The sequence below is a fragment of the Rhinolophus sinicus genome, chromosome 18, assembly GCF_057876585.1.
Source record: "Rhinolophus sinicus isolate RSI-liver-muscle chromosome 18, RSI-T2T, whole genome shotgun sequence".
Taxonomy (NCBI): domain Eukaryota; kingdom Metazoa; phylum Chordata; class Mammalia; order Chiroptera; family Rhinolophidae; genus Rhinolophus; species Rhinolophus sinicus.
The window spans coordinates 22769959-22790190 of record NC_142518.1 but is presented as its reverse complement, the minus strand read 5'-3'; the positions used below and the strand labels follow the sequence as shown (position 1 = coordinate 22790190).

Below are 20232 nucleotides of genomic sequence, written 5' to 3'. Positions count from 1 at the left end.
GGCCGTCTCTGGAGTGAGGTTTTTTGATTAATTGCTGGCCAGCCACCCCTGGAGTGTGCATTCCTGATTAAGGTAACTGACTGCCTCTGCAGTGTAGCTTAAGCTAGCACACACATCATATTGTACTATCTATCTAAGGGTTTTTTAAAAATTCTTTTGACTTCTACTTTATTAAGGCATAATTTAGACAAAATAAAATGCACCCATTTTAAGTGTACAATGTGAGTTTTGACAAATGTATACACTCACGTAACCTCCACACCAATCAAGACATGTAACATTTCAATCACCGAACAAATACCCTTGTGTTCTTTGTAGTCAGTTACCTCCCCCTACCCGCCCCCCCAGGCTACCCTCTATCTGCCTTCTGTCATATAGGTGACATTTGCCTGTTTTAGAATCTTAAATGAATGCAATCAAACAGTATTTACTCTTTGTGTCTGGCTTCTTTTACCCAGTATTAAGTTTTTTAAATCAGTACAAATTGTTGCATTATCAGTACTTAGTTCTTTTTTATTGCTGAGTAGTATCCATTGTATGACCCTTCCACGATTTGTTTATTCATTCTCCCATTGTTTTGTTTCCATTTGTGGCTATTATGGATAAAGCCACTGTGCACTTTCATGTACTCATCTTTTTGTGGACATGTTTTTATTTCTTTGGGGTAAATAGCTAGGAGTACACTATTTGAGTCAGAAGACAGATGTATGTTTAATTTCATAAGAAATTGTTAAACTCGTTTTCCAAACTAGTCGTACTATTTTCTGTTCCCACTAGCAGGGAATGAGAGTTCCAGTTGCTCCACATCCTTGCCAACGTTTAGTATTATCAGTATTTTTATTTTTTATGCTGAATATTTTAAAGTAAATTACAGATATTGTTTTTCTTCCCTCTAATTTCAATTCAGGTTTTTATATTTGGTCTCTGCAAAGGCCATAAAGCTAATAATGTTGACCCAAGTGACTTGGATCTGAATTCAGTTATTTCCCTTTCCTAACTCCCAAGCAGAATTGGTTTTGTGGGTACCATTTGATTATTGCAGTTAGTCATGTTCATCAGTATGTTTTTTTTCTTTCTTTCATCCTTTTGTTCATTTAGTCATTGAGTCTGTTAACAAGTCCCCTAGCTGCATTAGGCCTGCTTTTTCAGAGGACAGTCATATATTAAGTCACCGGAAAATATGACAGAAGTAGGAGACAGGGTACTTGTTCCCAAGGAGCTTTTTGGAGCTGGGTTCCTGAAACATAAATACACAGAAACTCAAGAAAAGAAATACAGTCCAGGGTATAGCAAGGCTTGTGCAGACTTGAGGAAGGGCGTCATCTAAATATAGCTTCCTGCTAGGTAAGGTGAGTTAAGGTTTGATACACAGACTGGTCACTGTAGAAACCAAAGTAGCAGAGATTGTTCAGCAGTTAATCTGTGCTGAATATTGCTAGAAAGATTGCACCTTAGAATATAAACTAAATGTTTATTTTAGTCCTAATTTTATTTGTATATACATATTATATATGTGTATATGTATATATAATATGTATATTAATTAAAGTTTATTGGGGTGACCATTGTTAGTAAAGTTGTGTAGATTTCAGGTGTTCAATTCTGTAATACATCATCTATATCTCACATGGATGGATCTTGAGATTATTATACTAAGTGAAATAAATCAAACAGAAAAAGTCGAGAACCATATGATTTCACTGATATGTGGTATATAAAACTGAAAACAAAAGAACAAGACACAATCTTTTACTAATTATATTTCAAAATACGTCTCGCACATTGGGTAAGAGATACTCAAAATGTTAAGTACATGTGTTTGGATAATGGGATTATGGATGATTTCTTTTACATTTTCCTTTAATTTTTAAGTTTTCCACAGTGATCCTATTTAACTTTTTTAATCAGGAAAAATGTTATATTGCCACTTGATGTTTGCTAAGTTCTAATAGCTGTTTCAATAGTATATCCCTTATTCTCTTTAATCTTCTGTAGCAAAGAGTCACTGCAATAGAAGCAAGGTTACAGTCTGGTAAAAAAAGATACTTGTCCTTTTCCTTCATGGGACTTAGCTTTCCTGATTGCCAAAGAGCAGAAAGATGTGTTTTTCTAATTATTATTTTCCCCATTTTGACAGAATTTTACCTCCCAAAACTTGGGGCACATGCAAGAGATTTTTTTTCCCCCTAGCCTGTTTTTGTCATTGTTGTTGCAGTTGTTGGCTAATCCTTGTAAGTTTTTGTCTATGCTTTCCGATGAAATAACAAATGATCTTTGTTTCCCCCCTTTTCTCTTCAGCTGACCTGAATAATGTCAGGTTCTCGGCTTATAGGACTGCCATGAAACTTCGAAGACTGCAGAAGGCCCTTTGCTGTGAGTATTAACCAGTTCTTGAAATACTTGATAGTTACTCTTTGCTTTAAAACAAGTGGGTCAGGGATATTTTTATTTGGAGACATTGGAGAGGGGAGAAAAAGCTGTCAAAAGTCCATTTGTAACATAGAATTCATTTTTTAAAGGTATATTTGGCCTAGTGTGCTCCTAGACTATTTTGTAATATTGTTTAGAATCATTCCTTTCACCATTCCTCAGCTAGTGATATAGAATCACTAAGATATTGATAATTTTATTTTCCAACTAATGGCACTGGCATCCAGAATTATCTTTATGAACCTTGAATTATCTCCCCCCTATTCTACCTTTATTTCTTCTTCTTACGAAATGTGTTTAGTCTTACAAGTATTAGTATTAGATCGCCTTATCCAAACCAGAGTTCACATATTTATGTTGTTTTTTAGCTTGAGTGCTAATGTTCGGATAAATGCTATCGTAGAAGAAAGATGACAGGATAGTTTTTCTGCTTTTGCTAAATGCCGCACATCAATGGGAAATCCTGAAGTGTCATACAGCTCTGTCTTTTCATCCAATAGTTTATATAGTTTACATCTGTTATCAACAAAGTGAATTACAGTATAATATTGAGTGTCCATGTACATGACCATGACTGTGAAACAAACAGGCACAGTCCATACCCTGATGTAACTTACAGTCTAATGAGGGATATACAGGATGTCCATAAGATGGAGACATAGGTGAATGTATATAAAGATCTTCAAGAATATCTACAATCTGTTAAAAAAAAAAAAGAATGAAATGATATTGTCTCTATTACCAGGCTTTCTGGGCACTCCGAGGAAAAGTGAAGAGACGGTTTCAAAGTCACGTATTTAGTCACGTGACAGTGGATGAAGGGGGTACTATGAGACGAGCTAGTTGTGTGGGAGGAGGTGAGGTTCAAAGAATGTTTGCTTGAAGAAGTGATGTGTAAGCTATATGAGTCCAGAAGGGTAAAGAGAGCTCACTCTAAGAAGGGATAGCATATGCTGAGACATGGAGTCCAGAAATGCACCAACCAACTGAAAACACTTCAGCATGGCTAAAGCACGGAGTTCTGGGAGGGGCTATGGTGAAATACTTGGCCAGAGAGAAAAGCAGGAGGCAGGTTGTGAAAGCCTTTTTTAAACTTAAGTTAAAGAATTTTAGAGGTTAGTGGGGAGTTATGCAAGTGGATGACACGATGGGATTTTCATTTAGAAAGATTGTTCTGGCTGTGGAAGAGAGCGTGGATTGGGGGTGGGACGAGTGTGCCGCTGGCAGGAGAGAGACTTGTTGAGAAGTCTCAGTAATCTAAATCAGCAACATGGTGGCCGGAATTGGCAAAGGACGAATAGAGATAAGTGGGAAACACTTACAAGGTGGAATTGATAGGCCACATGAATTAGATGTGGTGGGTGAGAGGGAATCAAGGACGGTGCTTAGGTGCTCAGATGGGATGACTGATGGACTTGCCCCGTAGAGTTGGACATAAAGCTTTGGCGCTCAGGAGAAATACACAAGCAATATTTAGGATTCATTAGCAAGTGGATGTTCAGGGAGAGTATAGAGTAAGAAAAGAGTATAGGACAGAGGACAAACAATGTACAGAGGGGACTTCAAAGGAATAGCCAGAGAGGCAGAAGGAAAATCCGAAGAGGTTAACTACCACATATTTCATGGGCAGAAAGAAGGGGCCTGCCACCAGGGTCAGATGTTGCTGGGAGGTCAGGATGAAATTGGTGAAAGTGTCTGTTGGATTTAGCAGCTAAGGAGGTCGTTAGAAACTTGGGTGAGATTTTAGAGGCACGTGGAGGTGGTGAAGTGGGCCTAAAAGTAAACAAACAATGGGGATGTAAAGATGCTTAGTATGGACATTTCTTGGAGAAATTTAGTTGTGAAGGGGAGGGAAGAGGGATAGTAGTTAGCCGAAAGGGGCTGAGGAGTTAATGAAGTATACCTACGTAGTAGTTGAGGGACACTTGAGTCTATTTAAATGACTATGAGAGGGCCGGCCTGGTGGCTCAGGTGGTTGGCGCTCCATGCTCCTAACACTGAAATCTGCCAGTTCAATTCCCACATGGGTCAGTGGGCTCTCAACCACAAGGTTGCCCGTTCAACTCCTCAACTCCTGCAAGGGATGGTGGGCTGCGCCCCCTGCAACTAACAATGGCAGCTGGACCTGGAGCTGAGCTGCTCCCTCTACAACTAAGATTGAAAGGACAACAACTTGACTTGGAAAAAGTCCTGCAAGTACACACTGTTCCCCAATAAAGTCCTGTTCCCCTTCCCCAATTAAAAAAAAATCTTAAAAAAAAGAAAAAACAAATAAATGACTATGAGAAGAGAGGACACAATTGAAATTATTGGCTCAAGAGGCACTAATAAAAAATTAGAGTTCTCAGAGGATAGGAGCAGGTAATCCAGAATCCAAGAGAAAGAAGGGGCATCTCTCTCCCACTTGAACAAGTGGTGCTGATGAAAGGATCTGTGCAGCGCCAGGTAACTAAGGAGACCTGGTGGCAGGAAGGTGAGTGATGTCAGTGTAGAGCTTCCTGTTTTCTGTGTGGAGGAGAGTTCCTGTGTGTGCTGCAGTTCACAGCGGAAGGTGATGAAGCTGAGGTTGGGCTTACCTTTGTGGAGAACAAGAGAGAGGGCTAATTTGAGAAGCGGCATTATGGAGCCCGGAGTTGGCTGAGTGTCTTACAGCACCCCCAAACTACAGGGGTGCGGTATTGCTCCAGGCACAGTCAGCAGCCAGAAGCGTGATGCTTCCGCTCCAGGGTGGGCAGAGGACACTTGGGCAAGAGAAGTGAGAATTTGGGCAAAATAATGGGTAAGTCGTGAAAGTGATGCCTGTCAAGTCTGTGTTGGGTAGGAGAAGCTATGAATTCAGGTGGAAGCTGGTAATTAGGAGGCAGAGGGATGAAGAGCCTAAGTGCTCAGGAAGGTGGAGGATGAGTTAGTGCAGAAATAACTGGAAGGCCAGGAAGCTGTGGTGAGAGAGTCACATAGCTAAACATTATTTCAGAAGTGGAACAGTTCCAGGTGATGGGGTCTAGGATATGACCATTTGAGTGGGTGGCAGAGGTGGGGCAGATGGGAGTTTCCGTGGAGAAGAAATAGGAAGCTAAGGAACAGAGAAACTAGAGTGATGCATGAGTCATCCATGCCATTGTTGAAATCATCCAGAATTGGGGCCAGTACTGGGGAAGAGAGAAGGCTCGTGAACTCTAGCTGCCAAGTCTTCAGGAATGAAGGGGTCCGATCAGGGGGTTGCAGAAGCTCGCAGTAAGATGGTCTCGGCGGGTCACTGGCATGTAGTTTTTAAAAATGGAAATGGAGGAGAAATGATTTCCAAAGAGAGGAGGTTTTACTCCTTCATCTTGGTATCTCCCATGCTTCACACAAAGCCTGGCACAGAGCGCAGTTTAATATGTTTTCATGGAATGGATGCATGACTGAAAGTAAATGTAGGTTTTCGTTTCCTTATAGCTTATAGTCTGAAGCTATCATTTTTCAGCTATATAGCTGCCAAGTTTAAATGGTTTTTAAAGGGCTCCCCAGGCTTAGGATTTCCTTAGGGACCTGTTAATGTACCAGAGCTGAAAAGAGGCGGTTTGGGGTAGGGCGGGAGTCAGGGCTGGATGGAGAAAGTCTTCTGCCTCTTTTTCTTCTTCTGTCCCTGTCCCATCCTAGAGATACTGCTTGCCATTGTTAAAAGGGTAATTAGGAACTGGTTGCTGTAAAGTGATATTGTAAATAGTGTATTCCTATGAGAGCCTAAAAGTTCAAAAGAGAGATAATCAGCTGTTTCAGGTTATACTATGAAAAAGCCCAGAAAAAAAGAAAAAGAAAAAGCCCAGAAATAGACTAGATTGGAAAAACCTTACAATGACTGTCACTTTCTGTAATGTTCCTTATGACCTTGGATTCAGGCATTATTCAATTCTGTTAAACAAATAATTTTATTCACATATGTATCTCATTGTCTATCATTTCAGTTTCTGTTAAAATTTCCAATAAGTGTTGGAGAAACGGGTATTTGATACTATAAAAAAATTTGACCATTTCAGGTTATAACCTTATAATAAAGTTAAGCTCTGAATTCTATATTCTCTACATTTCACAATTCTACATTCTCTACATTTTCACATTTAAACAGATTTGAAATTCTCAGCATTTCCCCTTCTGAGAATGATCTTTCTCATATTTGAAAAAGATTTAGGTATAGCAAAATTAGGGTGTATTTATCTAAATTGAGTACTGGATTCTCAAGAATGGTAGAGAGGTTTCCATGTATAGTATGAATACAGAATGAAGAGTTCACCAATCCTTTTATTATTGAAAACATGCGTGGTCACATTACTTAACTAACTGTTCAGTCGTTGATTTAAGAATTTCCTCTTAATTTTATATTTGCTTAGGTTTATCTTCTAGGCTTTTTGTCATTTCTATGCCTGCAAAGCCATGATAAAGAGCTTTTGTCTGTGGTGCAGGCAAAAAAAAAACTTGTCCTGGCTGGATTTTCCAACCTAAGGTCGCTTCTACTAACTCTTACTTTAATGAAAATGAGCGATGTTATCTCAATGATTTCCTGATGCCAGTGAAGAGTTTGAATTACAGATGCCTTAGAAAATATGCAGTGCTACCACCATCAAGCAGTCGGTCTTATTTTTTCACTTCACATCAAAGCGTCAGTATTGCAGAAACTCAAATAACACAAATTTATCCACTATAGAGAATTTGCTATTTAAGTCGAGAATATCACCATTGGCCTATAATGTCCCCAGTTTGTAAGCGGTTTAATGTTGCATGACTCCATCCCGCCTTTCCAAGCATTGTGAATGAAAATTAAACTCTACAGAAAAGCAGAGACAAAGAGAAAATCTTGGTAAGGAGGATTTAGAAACTGGTTCATATGGCTGATAACCATGGAGAATTATGAAGAAGATAATCTAAGCTTTATCTTTCTCCTTCTGTGGTTCCGATGGCATCCTATAGGTGTGTGGCTTCTGAAATTAAAAATATAGCCAGCTTCTAAGAGCAGAAATAAAAATACACTTTAAGCACATGTATTTAGTTTATTAGAGTGTGGTGTGTTGGAGAGAGCCCAAACCATAAGGCTAAATATACTGCAGTTGATAAATGTGACAAATAACTCTGCAAACAAGAAACAGAACAATTTGCTTCTGTTCAGCAACTAAATCACACAGTAGAGAGATTTTGTGTCGCCTAGAGTTGTCTGAATAAAGGTACACCCTCACCACGACAAATCAGGTGAAAAATGTGCTCCCTTTTTGGTAAATGCACATCACCTTTGAGAGTGCACTAAGGTGGCATTAGACAGGGTTGGGTCGCTAAAGAAGACTCGCAGGACCCATGATAACATGGCTTACAAGTACAGTATCTTGCAGGAAAAGGCTACAGTCAGGCAACAGCGTTCTAGTCAGAATATGCGTTCACAGCCACAGACTGCCTCACAGCAAGGGGGCCTGAGAGGCCAGTGTTAATTATGTTGTCTCTCCCGCACAAAAACCTGCTTTTCCCATTTACTGTGTTATTCTTCACATAGGTTAGACACAGGTCTCTGTTATTTCCAAATTCAACAATATCTTGAGGACAGAGACAAACTAATTTTCTCAGCTTACCTGGTTTGACAGGTTTTAGTGCCCTAAGAGAGGGGTCCTGTTGGAGGGCACAGCTCTCCCAGGGCAAGCACTGTAGTCCTGTTTAAAATGTGTCCAGTGCCCATGAGTTACACAAAGGAATGCTTGGCCCTCAGTCATGGTGCTGAAACTGGTAAAGAACCTTGTAGCTTCCATTCTCTGGTCGTCTTTGGTTCCATTTCCAGTCGTCATTCTAGGAAGCCAGCCATCCTTCACCTTCCTCCTGGAATTGGATGCCCTCGAAGTGCTCTCTTTGCACTAGGAGGTCTTTTCCAACAGTTTATCTTTCCTCATTCAAAGCAAATCCTACCTGGCCAGATATTCCTCACTCAGCTCCTAATTCTCCCAAGGTTCTTTTTTTTTTTTTTTTTTTTTTAATTTTTATTGGGGGAATATTGTGGAACAGTGTTTTTTCCAGGACCCTTCAACTCCATGTCAAGTCGTTGTTTTCAATCTAGTTGTGGAGGGTGCAGCTCACTGGCCCATGTGGGAATTGAACTGGCGACCTTGGTGTTACGAGCACTGCACTCTAACCATGGAGCCAACTGGCGGCTCAGCTCCAAGTTCAAGCCATTGCATCTCACTGGTCCATGTGGGAATCGAACCAGCGACCTTGGTGTTATGAGCACTGCACTCTAACCAGTGAGCAAACCGGCTTCCCCCAAGGTTCTTTTATTTCAAGTAGTCTCATGCTCTTTGGTCTACCCGACGTGTTGTTGCCATTGTTTATGGACGTCTTTACTACAACTGGGAAATAAATTTGAGATGCAAAGATGTTGTCTCTCCCAGGCTAACATATGACTAGTAGTCACTCCTAAATGGACTTTTGGTTTGGGTATGCCCCAGAAATTTCTTTAACCATCTACATCAAATATCTGGCTTTTTAATTTCAGTGAAGTAGGCCTACCAAATTAAACGTAAATCTTCCTCAGTGACCCAAGTGCCCTAATTGTCTCTCCACCCATTTGTGGCTTTCTTCATGTAATAACGGGAAAAATAGCTATATTTTTACACATAATATTACGATAGATAAACCTATATACCCAATAACCTTTCTTAAAACTTCACCATCCCAAGTAATGGCCATACAATGTATATTCAATGTATATTCACTAGGTATGGCATTATTATAAATGAGTGTTCTCCAGATATTACTGGGTAAATATTCCCACAGAACCCTTTCCAACACAGGTCCTTAATAACAGATACAGCTTGTGAAACAAGAACCAAAAGACATAGGCACTTTACTGGTGCTCCATGGAGTCACGGTCATAGTCAGAACTCCCATCTCTTTATCCAGTATGTTCAATAGGTTGGCCAGCCGTCCTGCTCACTTCTCAGCTCTTTCAAAGTGCATCTGAGTCACAGCTAAGGGAGCATATTATTCTCTTAGTTGAAGCCTCTTTCTGGGCACCAACATTATGTTCATTTCTCCTTTTAAATACCCATTTGGTGGCTTTCTTCCCTTCGGCAGCAATCTTTCTTTCTTACCATTAATTTTAATCCAAACCTTCCTCCCACACACGAAGTACGTCCCTTGGGTTCAGCCAGTGGGCTAGCCCATATTTAGCCAGTAGCAAGATAAGACATCCCTGGGCTTTAGCTTCAGTATCTTACCAAAGGTCAGGGGTCAGATTGGATGGTTATGGGAAAAGGGGCTAATCCTGTCATGTAGGTGGCAAAACATTTGTGACAGTCAGCCCCAATTAGACCGGGTGTGGGGTAGGAGTAATCTATTCCATCAATCCCTATGGAATTTTTGTTCCAACTAATGGCCATAGTATCTTGTTTCGGAATGTTACCAGCCTTTGAGACTCTCTCAGTAGTAGCCTCAGTCCAGGGACTACTAGGTATGGCATTGAAAAAAAGAAATTGTGGTGAAGAAAGAAACACCTGTAAGTTCCCCCATTTGAATTATAATATCTTTTTAATTGTAATTGGTCTCACAGGTATAGCCCATTTATCAAGTTATCGTTACCCAGGTTCCTTTGGTTGGAACTCCACCTGCAGGCCACAGGTTTAAGCTTAATGGAAGGAGATTCTGAACTTAATTTGAGCTTTTGCTGATGCAACCAAGGAATTGAATTTTTAGCAGACCTGCCATGAGTTCGCAGTTCCCTTCTAATCCATTTTGTTCAGCTCCTGAAGTTCAGGTCTGTCATTTCCAGATGTCACTAGGAAGTTGTATTATCGATAACCAATTTCAAAGACTGCTACTTCCAACCAAGGGTAGCTTGGCAACCAGCAGTGGTTCATTTTCATCCCTTTTATCAGAATCATCCTTTTTTCTTGTAAACAATGCCTTACCCATATTTTTAGCCAAGAATGAGTTGTGGGGTCTTCTAAACAATTTCTCTTGACCTGAATTGCACTGGCAGTAGCAGTTAAGGCTCTATTGCTAAAGAGGACTCACAGAACCCAAATGACAATGCTTACAAATCTACAGTTCATTGCGGGAAAAGGCTACAGTATACGAACAACATTAAAACAAGATACACATCACAACCACAGGCTCTTCACAGCAAAGGGTCCAGAGAAGCCAGGTGCAAACTCCAAGTGCCCTGTCTCTATAAGCGCCACAAAAGTATTCACTTTCCCTCTTGGATCAGATGGATATGAACACAAACCACTTTGGAAAACAGGGCGCACATGTTGGAATCTTAGCCAGGGTTTCTTGTCACCTGAGCATGTTCTTCCTACGTAGCCAGTGCCAAACCCAGTGGCTTGCACAGGTCTCACTGAGACCAGGTAAAAATGACCAATGTTTCTGCTAGCAATAAACAATAGTGATAATGTATAACCCATGGCTACACAGCAGCACAAAAAAATCACTTCTTTTCACTGCTTTGATCAAGACTCTGCATTACATCGCTATTTTAGCAAAACATCTCATGTCGACTCCAGAGTCTTGATCCTCACAGCACAGATAACTACATCAAAGTGCATTGACTTTCTTGTTGAGCAAAGATTTGCTTGGAAAGTCCTTCAGCCTGACTTGTAAGCTGCCTATGCAGTGAGTTGGTCTAATGTCAACAACATCCTCCTCTTCCCCCAGGTACCTTCTGCTGTCTGGGGGGAAAAAAAAAGTCAGCAAACACATAGCAGTTATCCCACCATAACTCCCCTCTGTCTGTGCGCACTCATTACGTTACAGGATTGTGTGTGTGTGTGTGGTGTGTGTGTGTGTGTGTGTGTGTGTGTATGTGTAATAGTATTTTATTTATTTATTTATTTTTATTGGGGAATGTTGGGGAACAGTGTGTTTCTCCAGGGCCCATCAGCTCCAAGTCGTTGTCCTTCAATCTAGTTGTGGAGGGCACAGCTCAGCTCCAAGTCCAGTCGCCGTTTTCAATCTTAGTTGCAGGGGGCACAGCCCATCATCCCATGTGGGAATTGAACCAGCAACCTTGTTGAGAGCTCGCATTCTAACCAACTGAGCCATCCAGCTGCCCTGTTTATATATTAATACAGAGTATTCACATTGACCCATGGGATGAGCTTGGGGTTGTGTGGGCACCATGGGACTTATTCTAACCAACTTTTTGGTGCTTTTTCTTTTCTCCTAGTGTTGTCACTAGTAGGGAATGAGAAAGGGTTTTCTTTTTCAGTAAAGTTCATAAGGACATCTTCTGCTACCCCCTTTCTGCTTTTCAGTATGTACCTCCATGAGGAATTGGAAAGTCCGGGTGTCTTGCCTTAACACCCACAGCAAGTCTTCTTATCTTCAGTTTCGATTTACTCAACTGCAAATGATTCTAAAGCTGCTTTCTAGCTCTCAAAGCCTGTGATTCTGTAAAAGACCAAAAAAAAAATCTGCCTTATCTCCTTGCTTGTGGCATGTGGAAGGAGGAATAGAGTTAGCATTTGAACTTAAGAGTGTTGAGAGGATGATTAGGGACAAACCAGAGCCTCGGGAACCATTAATGGGGATCCTGTGTTTAAACACCTTCCATTTTTTGCTTTTTCAGCCTAGCAAAGGATACTGGAGAGGCAGTCATGTTTGTCCTGTCCCCACCCTCTCTCACCCCCACAGCCCTTGTGCATTAGGAGGACCACCACATGTTGCCTCTTCTTCAGTGGTGTCCAAACCTATGGCATTCTCTACTATAAAAATAATTTTTGAAAGAGAGGATATATTAGAACATACTTGGGTTTTTATATAGTTTTAAAACATATTTCCTAGTGAATACTCTAAAGGATATGTATTTTTCCCCTAAATGGAAATTCCTAGCTTGAGGTAAAAGGATAGTTTCACAAAATTATGTTTGTTGGTTGCTTATCGAGGCTTGTAGAAACAGCTAATCATTATGTTTAATGTTTCATCAGAAAATTTTAATGCGTTCTTTAAGATGTTCCCTTTGAACAGTTAAGTGTATGGCTGTGTTGCAATTAAATTGTTCCTATTGATTTTTTTCACCTCTTTTCAAGTCCATAGTATCAGCTGTGCATGCCTAAATAGAAGTCTTTTAAAAATTGTCCCACAAAAGAGGAATTCTGTTTGATATGTTTGTTTTGGGAAATGTGTTCTCTAATCTTCTGCAATGGTTCGTGCCTGTGTTTAAGCTCATCCAGTTTTAACAGAGTCCTCTGCACAGTATTTCTCTTAACTATGTCATCTTTTACTCCTGTTATTTCAGAGCAATTGCTTTGCTCCCCTCCCAGAGCTATTTATGCTCCACATTTTCTATTCTTTGTCTTACCCATTCACCTGTACAGAGATAAGAGTAGACCCAATAAAAAGAAATTCATGCAATTTTGTTGTCTGTTTCCATCATATGGGTAAATTAGATTCTTAATACAAAAGTGAGTCTAAAAATTCTCACTTGTTAGTTCTTATATCCTTAGCTATAAAGCAAAATATTTATAATGATTAAGGCAGAGTAACAAGAGAGAAAATAATAGAAAAATGTCAAATCCCCCACAGCTTCCTTCAATATGTAAAGAAACATGTTGGGAATATTGGTATTTAGAAGAAATCCATTCCTCTCTTCCACTAATGGAAATGCTGTGCTGCGTTTCTAAATGTACTCAGTACCTGCACCTGAAAATGTTCCCTTGGAGGAAGTCAAGCCTACAGAAGAGAAAAAGTTTGAGTCTTTTGGCTCTGTACCTCTCTCCAGTCTCCCAGGCAGTCCCCGCTCAGCCTTTCGCTCCTCGTGTCTTCCTGCCTGCTTGCATTGTTATTTTTTTTATTCTTTATTCTTTTTCCTACCTGTTTCCCTCTCAAATCAAGTTATGTTTCTTTCTGCCACTTGAAACAAAGTCCTGGCTTCCATGTAAAGGCAGCATTTCTTTATCTTGAGCATATTTTTAAGCAAAAGGAGTGGGAGCCTTTAGGGTAGCAAAATTTGCCCCCCCAAAATGTGTCACTTTGGCATGTGAAATACTTCGAGCTGAAAACAATCAAGGCCCAGAAAACTCAGGAAAAACCTTTGAGCTCCCCCTAACTGCCTAAAGGAATTTAGATAGAGGATCTTCTCCAGGAAGGGAGCCATCATCATAGATAACTATAATTTAATATGAACTAGGTGTGGTAGACAGGGAGGAATCTACCGAGGCCCATTTGATCAGAGTCCTCTCTGCATCCCAGTTTCTGTATGGTCCACACACATACTCTTAGTAAACATTAACCCTCTTCATCTTCCTGTAAATTGCCTTGCTTCCCTTTAAAGTTCCAGAACTTTCTCTCTTCCTCCTTAGTCCAGAATGACATATATACCTCATTTTGCCTTATTGTCTTGGGAATTTTCATGTTTATGTGGATTCCCCATATGTATGAAATTAAATTGTTGTTTTTTTTTCTCTTGTTAATCTGTCTCATATCAGTTTAATTCTTAGACCAGCCAGAAGAACTCAAAAGGGTAGAGAAAAATTTTTTCCCTCCCCAACAGCCTTTGCTTTTAATAGGATGAGTGCTCATCCAAGACATTTTAGGGAAATGGGTACATGGAAGCACACAGCTTTACTCACTAGATGACAGACAAAAACCTTCCTGTTTTCACCACCAGGTCTCCTTCATGATTCCAGGGAAACTTCCCAAGTTAACTATTTTCCTTTTTTAAAAGAGGAAAACATGCACTACATAGGTATTAACCTACATAGGTATTAACTACTATTTTCCCCCCTTAACACTGAATTAGAACTAGCCACCAGTAAGTAGTCAAATGCATTAAAGCCTTAAATTTGCATCTGTTTAGTATTCGGCAAGCTGTTTACTGCTGGGATAGCCAGTGTTTTTCTGCAGTTACCTTTATAATTGTATTGCCTCTTGCCCCTAAATGCGTGAGAGATTTACTTAATCACCATTGATTTTTTTTTTTCTCTCAAAAGACTGAGAATTCAGACCAGAGCTTATATGTATACGGTGTTATATGTGCATGTTGTGGCATTTCCAATTTGGCTAATAAATTGGCTTTAGCAAAAAAAGCATCTTTCCATGACACTTGGGAGTAAAGCTTGTAGTTTGCTGATGTTGGGCAAAGTTGAGATTTCACTTTCATTAAATTTTTGTCTTCGATGTATGATTAAATACCACCTCAGATCAAGGGAACTCCCCCGCCCCCACCACACACACACAGAATTCTTAGATGACTTGAAAAGTACAATGTGAAATACAATTTGAAAGTGAAAGGAGAAATAAGTGAGCCTCAGGTCTGAAAACTGGATGGATTGTGCAGTTACTTTAGTTTGCTACTGGAAAATTTTAGTGAAGTTGATTATTTTTTCACCTAATGTTAAGGTAGCAGAGAGATTGTGAGGTGACTGATATTTCCAGGAGAAAAACACTTACTGATTATAAATGCATAGCTGGAAATAGAGTCTATACAACCCTAACCATACAAATGAATCAAACTGACCTCTAATATACAAGAAAGTATTTTCAGGAAGTCTTTCAAAATCTCTAGCAAAATCATTTTTTCCTTACTTATTTGGAAATGATTCGGTTTATGTAGAACATGAGAGGTCCCCTCAACTCTCAAATATTCCCCAGTACTGCGGCAATAGGAACTATCTTTTTGCCTACATCTTCACCCGGTCAGTGCCAGTGAGATGTGAGAACAACCTCAGATCCTGAACGCTTCTCAGACTCATCATACTTAGAGCTGAGGGACGGACACAAAATACTTCAAAAGAGGGTCAGGTTTGGGTTTGGTGTTTACCAAAGGGTACGAGACAACTCTGCCAGGATTGTCAAAGGAAAGTAGTGAAAGGAAGCTTTCCCCCCTTTGAAGCACCTGTGATTTTATGTGGCTTTTGCAGTGGATCTCTTGAGCCTGTCAGCTGCATGCGATGCCTTGGACCAGCACAACCTCAAGCAAAATGACCAGCCCCTGGACATCCTGCAGATCATTAATTGTTTGACCACCATTTATGATCGCCTGGAGCAAGAGCATAACAATCTGGTCAACGTCCCTCTCTGCGTGGATATGTGTCTCAATTGGTTGCTGAATGTTTATGACACGTACGTATGGCCAGCTTATTTTTCAGATTCTCTCGCAGGAGCCTCAGTGTACGGAATGGTGACGGTTTAATTAGTGTCACAACAGGGCCCCAGTCTAGTAATACAGTCCTCAGGATGAGAGTTTCATGAAGCCGTGTGACCTAATGCTGTCCCTGTGATAAATGATGTTTGCATTTATTGGAGCTGAAAACTATTTGGATACAGGGAACTGCTAGAGCACAGCCTGCTTTCAGATTCGAAAAACAAAACCCCGAGATACTCCTTTTTCTCAAATACTAGGAGAATGAGTCCATGTGTGGCCATTGGTTCTTTCCCCTTTTTTTTGCTTGTGTATTTTGAATTCCTCCGTCCACTTCGGGGGAGGCTCCCTCTCTCGGGAAGAAACGGATGTGCCCCTGGAGATGCTGGCACACCTGTCACCAGATCTGAATAGTGTTACTTTATACTCAGGAGATGTTTGCAGAAGATTATGAATTGATAAGCCAAACAAAAGGAAACCAAGCCCTTAATGCAGCAAACACAGCTCCTCCAACTGAGGAATTTTTTTTTTAAAATAAGGTTTTATGAAGTTTCCATTCGGCATCTCTATTTATCACTCACTCAGAGAGCACTTGTTTATTTCTTTGGGATTGCACACAGGAGAGATTCCCCAGTTCTAATTTTTGTCTTGAGCTTAATGAAGACAACTGAGGAATGTAGCAGAAGGAATCGGTCTTAATTTTGACTGAATTCTTCTTAGACCTCAAAATTATTACATGCCTCATTTCACATGTCAACAGGAACATATCCCCATTTGGAAATCTGGGAAGGTTTTCTAAAAGGAGTTGCATATCAACTATTTTGCCTTTTGCTTTTTTTGTAGATTTCTACCCCTTCTTGGATTAAAGTACCTTTTTTCTTTGTTATTTTGATAAGGTATTGCTTTTAAAATTCTAAGATCCCCTGAGTATTGAATTCTAATCCTTACCTACCAAGCCCTTGAACATACTAGCTTTTAATTGTGGATGACACATTTGCTTTGATAAGGGTTTGCATTCAGGTTTTTCCCTCAAATATATTTTAGCACCATTTCATTTACAGATGACATATGAATGGATTCTGAGTATATAACTTGCTTTTTACCTGCCTGAAAATATTTGGGAACAATTTAATTCCTTGAAGACCTGAGTTACTGTATAATTTGTTACACTGGTTTACCTTTTTACAGGGGGGGAAAAGATAAGAAAGTCTTCCAATGATAGTAACTTTGTGAATGCATTAGGATCCAGGATTTCTATTTGACTAAAGGATTTAGAAAATTGTACCACTTAAAAGTTGAATATATTGTTCGCCAAAAATAACCACAATTGGGGCCTATCATTGGTAATTTCAAAGTGCTAGTTGGGAGAATCAGTCTAGTTTTTTTTTTTTTTTTAAACCAACATCCTAGGTTCAGCTGCTTTCCACAACAAAATAAAAGCTGAAAATTATTGAAAGACATTTTCTACAAAATGAAAAACTTTTTATTCTTGTTTTTACTTTTTTCCCATGGATATAATGAACTCGTTAATAAATTTGTCCTGTGGAATGCTTTATTTCAGCTTTTTATGTATACTGAAAGTGTATATATTAGAACATTAATATAGCAATAGGTTATTTTAAAATTGCTCTTTTAAGATCATATATTTGAATGCTCTCCAATAAAGCATATCATATTTTTCTTGTGGAGATAAACGTTCATATTTATATCATGTGTCATGTGGCCTGAAGTGGTTAATTTTCTTCTCAGTAAGGGCAGTCTGATGGAAATCTAAGAGTTTTCAAGAGGGCATAACAGTTAGTTGCTGGTAATTTGAGGGGGCTTCAGTAACCAAAGTAGGTAATTTGCTTCAGTAACCAAAATAGCTTCGTGCATAGGGGTAATTTCTCCATTTACCAACTTAAACCCAGTGACTCTCCATGGATGAATAGGATATTTTTCCGATTTTGCGTAGGGCCACGCTTACAATTCAAGTAAGGGCTTTTAAGAATTGAAAACTTGGTGAATATTCATTGGTCAATTTGGTCAAATTTCCATTGCATTCTGAATCATCAGCCAAATAGATAAGGAATTTAGAAAAGTTCTTAATCTTTAGTAAAACAATGGCCAATGAAGTTCCCAATCCAAGGTTTTTTTTCTTAGCTGAGAAGTGTTTACCATCTAGTAAAGTGTCAGTAATTATTTTCTTGGTTTGATTATTCATAATAGGGGACGAACGGGGAGGATCCGGGTCCTGTCTTTTAAAACTGGCATCATTTCTCTGTGTAAAGCACATTTGGAAGACAAGTACAGATGTAAGTCCTGTATATTAACTCTGTATTCTTTTATCAATGTTGGCTAATTACCCCAGTTTTAGATGGGGAATAACATAGGTTCTTCTTTGACAGAAGGTCCTTCACATAAAATGTAGAATTGCTTTTAAAGTGTTATAAAATGTGGTTTGTGTTGTTCCCTGTCAAACATTAAATTGCAGGTATTTAAATAGAGAATGAAGATTAACTTCTCCAGTTGGAGTATTATTTTACATTGCGTTGACTGCGTCTGAATGAAACACATGTTGCTAGGGGATAAAGCCTGATTTCCTAACCCCTCTGTATAAATCAGAAAAAGAAATGTGAAGGTTTAATCCATGCTCTTGCCTAGTCTTTGGATTCTTATTTAAAGAGTACTATCTGGCATGTTCAAGAAACATTGTTTATTTTGTAATCGTCTTACTGCAAGGTGTACTCACATAGCCAATTCTGGGACATGACTAACATTTTATTATTTGAGAGACAGACAGCTCACCATTTTTTTACAGGGTAAATATCACCTTATAGAATTTCCTATTGATTAGCCATTGGGTTCTCGTGCTTAAAATTTGCAAATCCAAATGTAAAGCAAGAGGAGTGATGGTTGAGATAACTAAGCAACCATGCATTCCCATTATGAAGGACTGTATGTGTTTTCCCCTTTAAATACTTGTAAGAAATCTTTTCGGTAGGAATATTTAAAAATCCTATTCTATTTTGTCTTTTCTCTTTTCCCCTAAGGCCTAGCCTCACGGGGATGAGGAGATGTGCTGAGCTTAAGGACAGGCGGGAGATAAAAGAGATTAAATTCCTCCAAAGCCACTCTGTGTCCTACTGCTCATTCCCCCCCTAGGAGTAAGCCACAGAATACACAAGCCTTTTTAGCTTTGACTTTTATGTAGTTTCTACTTGAGTTTTCTCATCCTAAGGGCCAAAGAAAAATAACTGAACAGATTTTGTTCACCATTTAAAAAATGTATTTTGGATAAAATACAACCTTTCTGTGGATTTTTTCCTTTAAATATTGTAATTACTTATAATAGGTTAGCTTATAATCTAACCTTATGATGGGCATAGTACCAGCACATTGTAATATTAAATTGAATCATCAAGGGAGCTTTGAGCCGGTTTCAAATAACTAAGAGGGAACGTGTTTTGAGGTTGGTGAAACAAAAATATTAACTTCAAACTGGGATGTTTGAAACTAATTCACAATTTTTTTGGGGAAAAAAATCTATGTATGCTTATTGAAGAGGTGATAAAAGGCAGTGTGTGCAATCTCATTTTTGTTATTGCCATCTTAGGTATCGTTAAAATAATTTATTATAGTTTAAAGTGTGCTTATGAGTAGGAAAAGCTTTCTTGGATTTACTTTTTTGTGCAGCTTTTATTTGAATGCAAAGTATGAATGAAATGATTTTTCTGAGAACAAAACACACGTTACACATGTTTGGTATATTCATTCATTCTGTGGACCCACGTATATTGGACACCTGCTATCCACGAGGTGCTACTGTTCTATTCTAGAGACTTCTGGCACACAGTTGACCCAGATATGGTCCCTGCTCTCAAAGGGATATCATTCTTCAGCCAAAAAGACAGACACATTTTAAATCAGTGACAGTGTAAAGTGATATGAGCTCATTACAAATACATACAGCATCCTGTGGGACACATATGAGAAACTCAGTGATCTTATGACTTCATAAAGAAGTCGTGATTTTGGTACATTTTTAAATCTCTGATGTCCAAAGGGGATGGTGCTTTGGGCTAGTTACATGGTCCTTAATGCTAAAACAGTTATTTTATTAGAGTGGTTATGTCCTATATATAAAATATTTCCCAAAGGATTATGTTCTGTCTTAGGAAAAGTTCAGGTGTCAGGACTGTATGTAAACTCATTTCTTGCAGGGCTGTAGTTTATTTAAAAGTTGTCACACTTCACATATACATAGTGATGATTAACTTCATCCATAAAAATATTCAATGTCTAGATTAACATACCGGAGAAGTAAGCCCTGTCTGTGGGAATATTGGCTACTCTTGAGAATCGATACCAGAATTGAGTTGGCCATTAGGTTCTGCTAGCATCTACTGGGTGCTGCTCTTTGATTGTTGCAATTCTCTTCTTCCTTTTGTAGACCTTTTCAAGCAAGTGGCAAGTTCAACGGGATTTTGTGACCAGCGCAGGCTGGGCCTCCTTCTGCATGATTCTATCCAAATCCCAAGACAGTTGGGTGAAGTTGCATCCTTTGGGGGCAGTAACATTGAGCCGAGTGTCAGGAGCTGCTTCCAATTTGTAAGTTACTCACCTTCTTAAGTAACATATGTATTCTTTTGTATTTTAGAAATTAATTTTGAAAACACAGAACTTCAGTTTCTCACATAGCACCTCTGTAGGCTGGTAGGTAGGAGATT

General features: G+C 39.2%; 1 protein-coding gene across 11 annotated transcripts in view; it reads left to right on the top strand.

Moving 5' to 3' along the window:
• The window catches only part of DMD (dystrophin), a 2122179-nt gene that overhangs the window by 2001495 nt on the left and 100452 nt on the right, over positions 1-20232 (top strand). For all 11 annotated transcript variants that reach the window (XM_074323910.2, XM_074323908.2, XM_074323912.2 and 8 more), the window contains 4 exons: positions 2299-2373; positions 15303-15504; positions 17732-17817; positions 19956-20113. In XM_074323910.2, coding sequence (XP_074180011.2) covers positions 2299-2373; positions 15303-15504; positions 17732-17817; positions 19956-20113 — 521 coding nt within the window. The remainder of the gene's footprint in view (positions 1-2298; positions 2374-15302; positions 15505-17731; positions 17818-19955; positions 20114-20232) is intronic.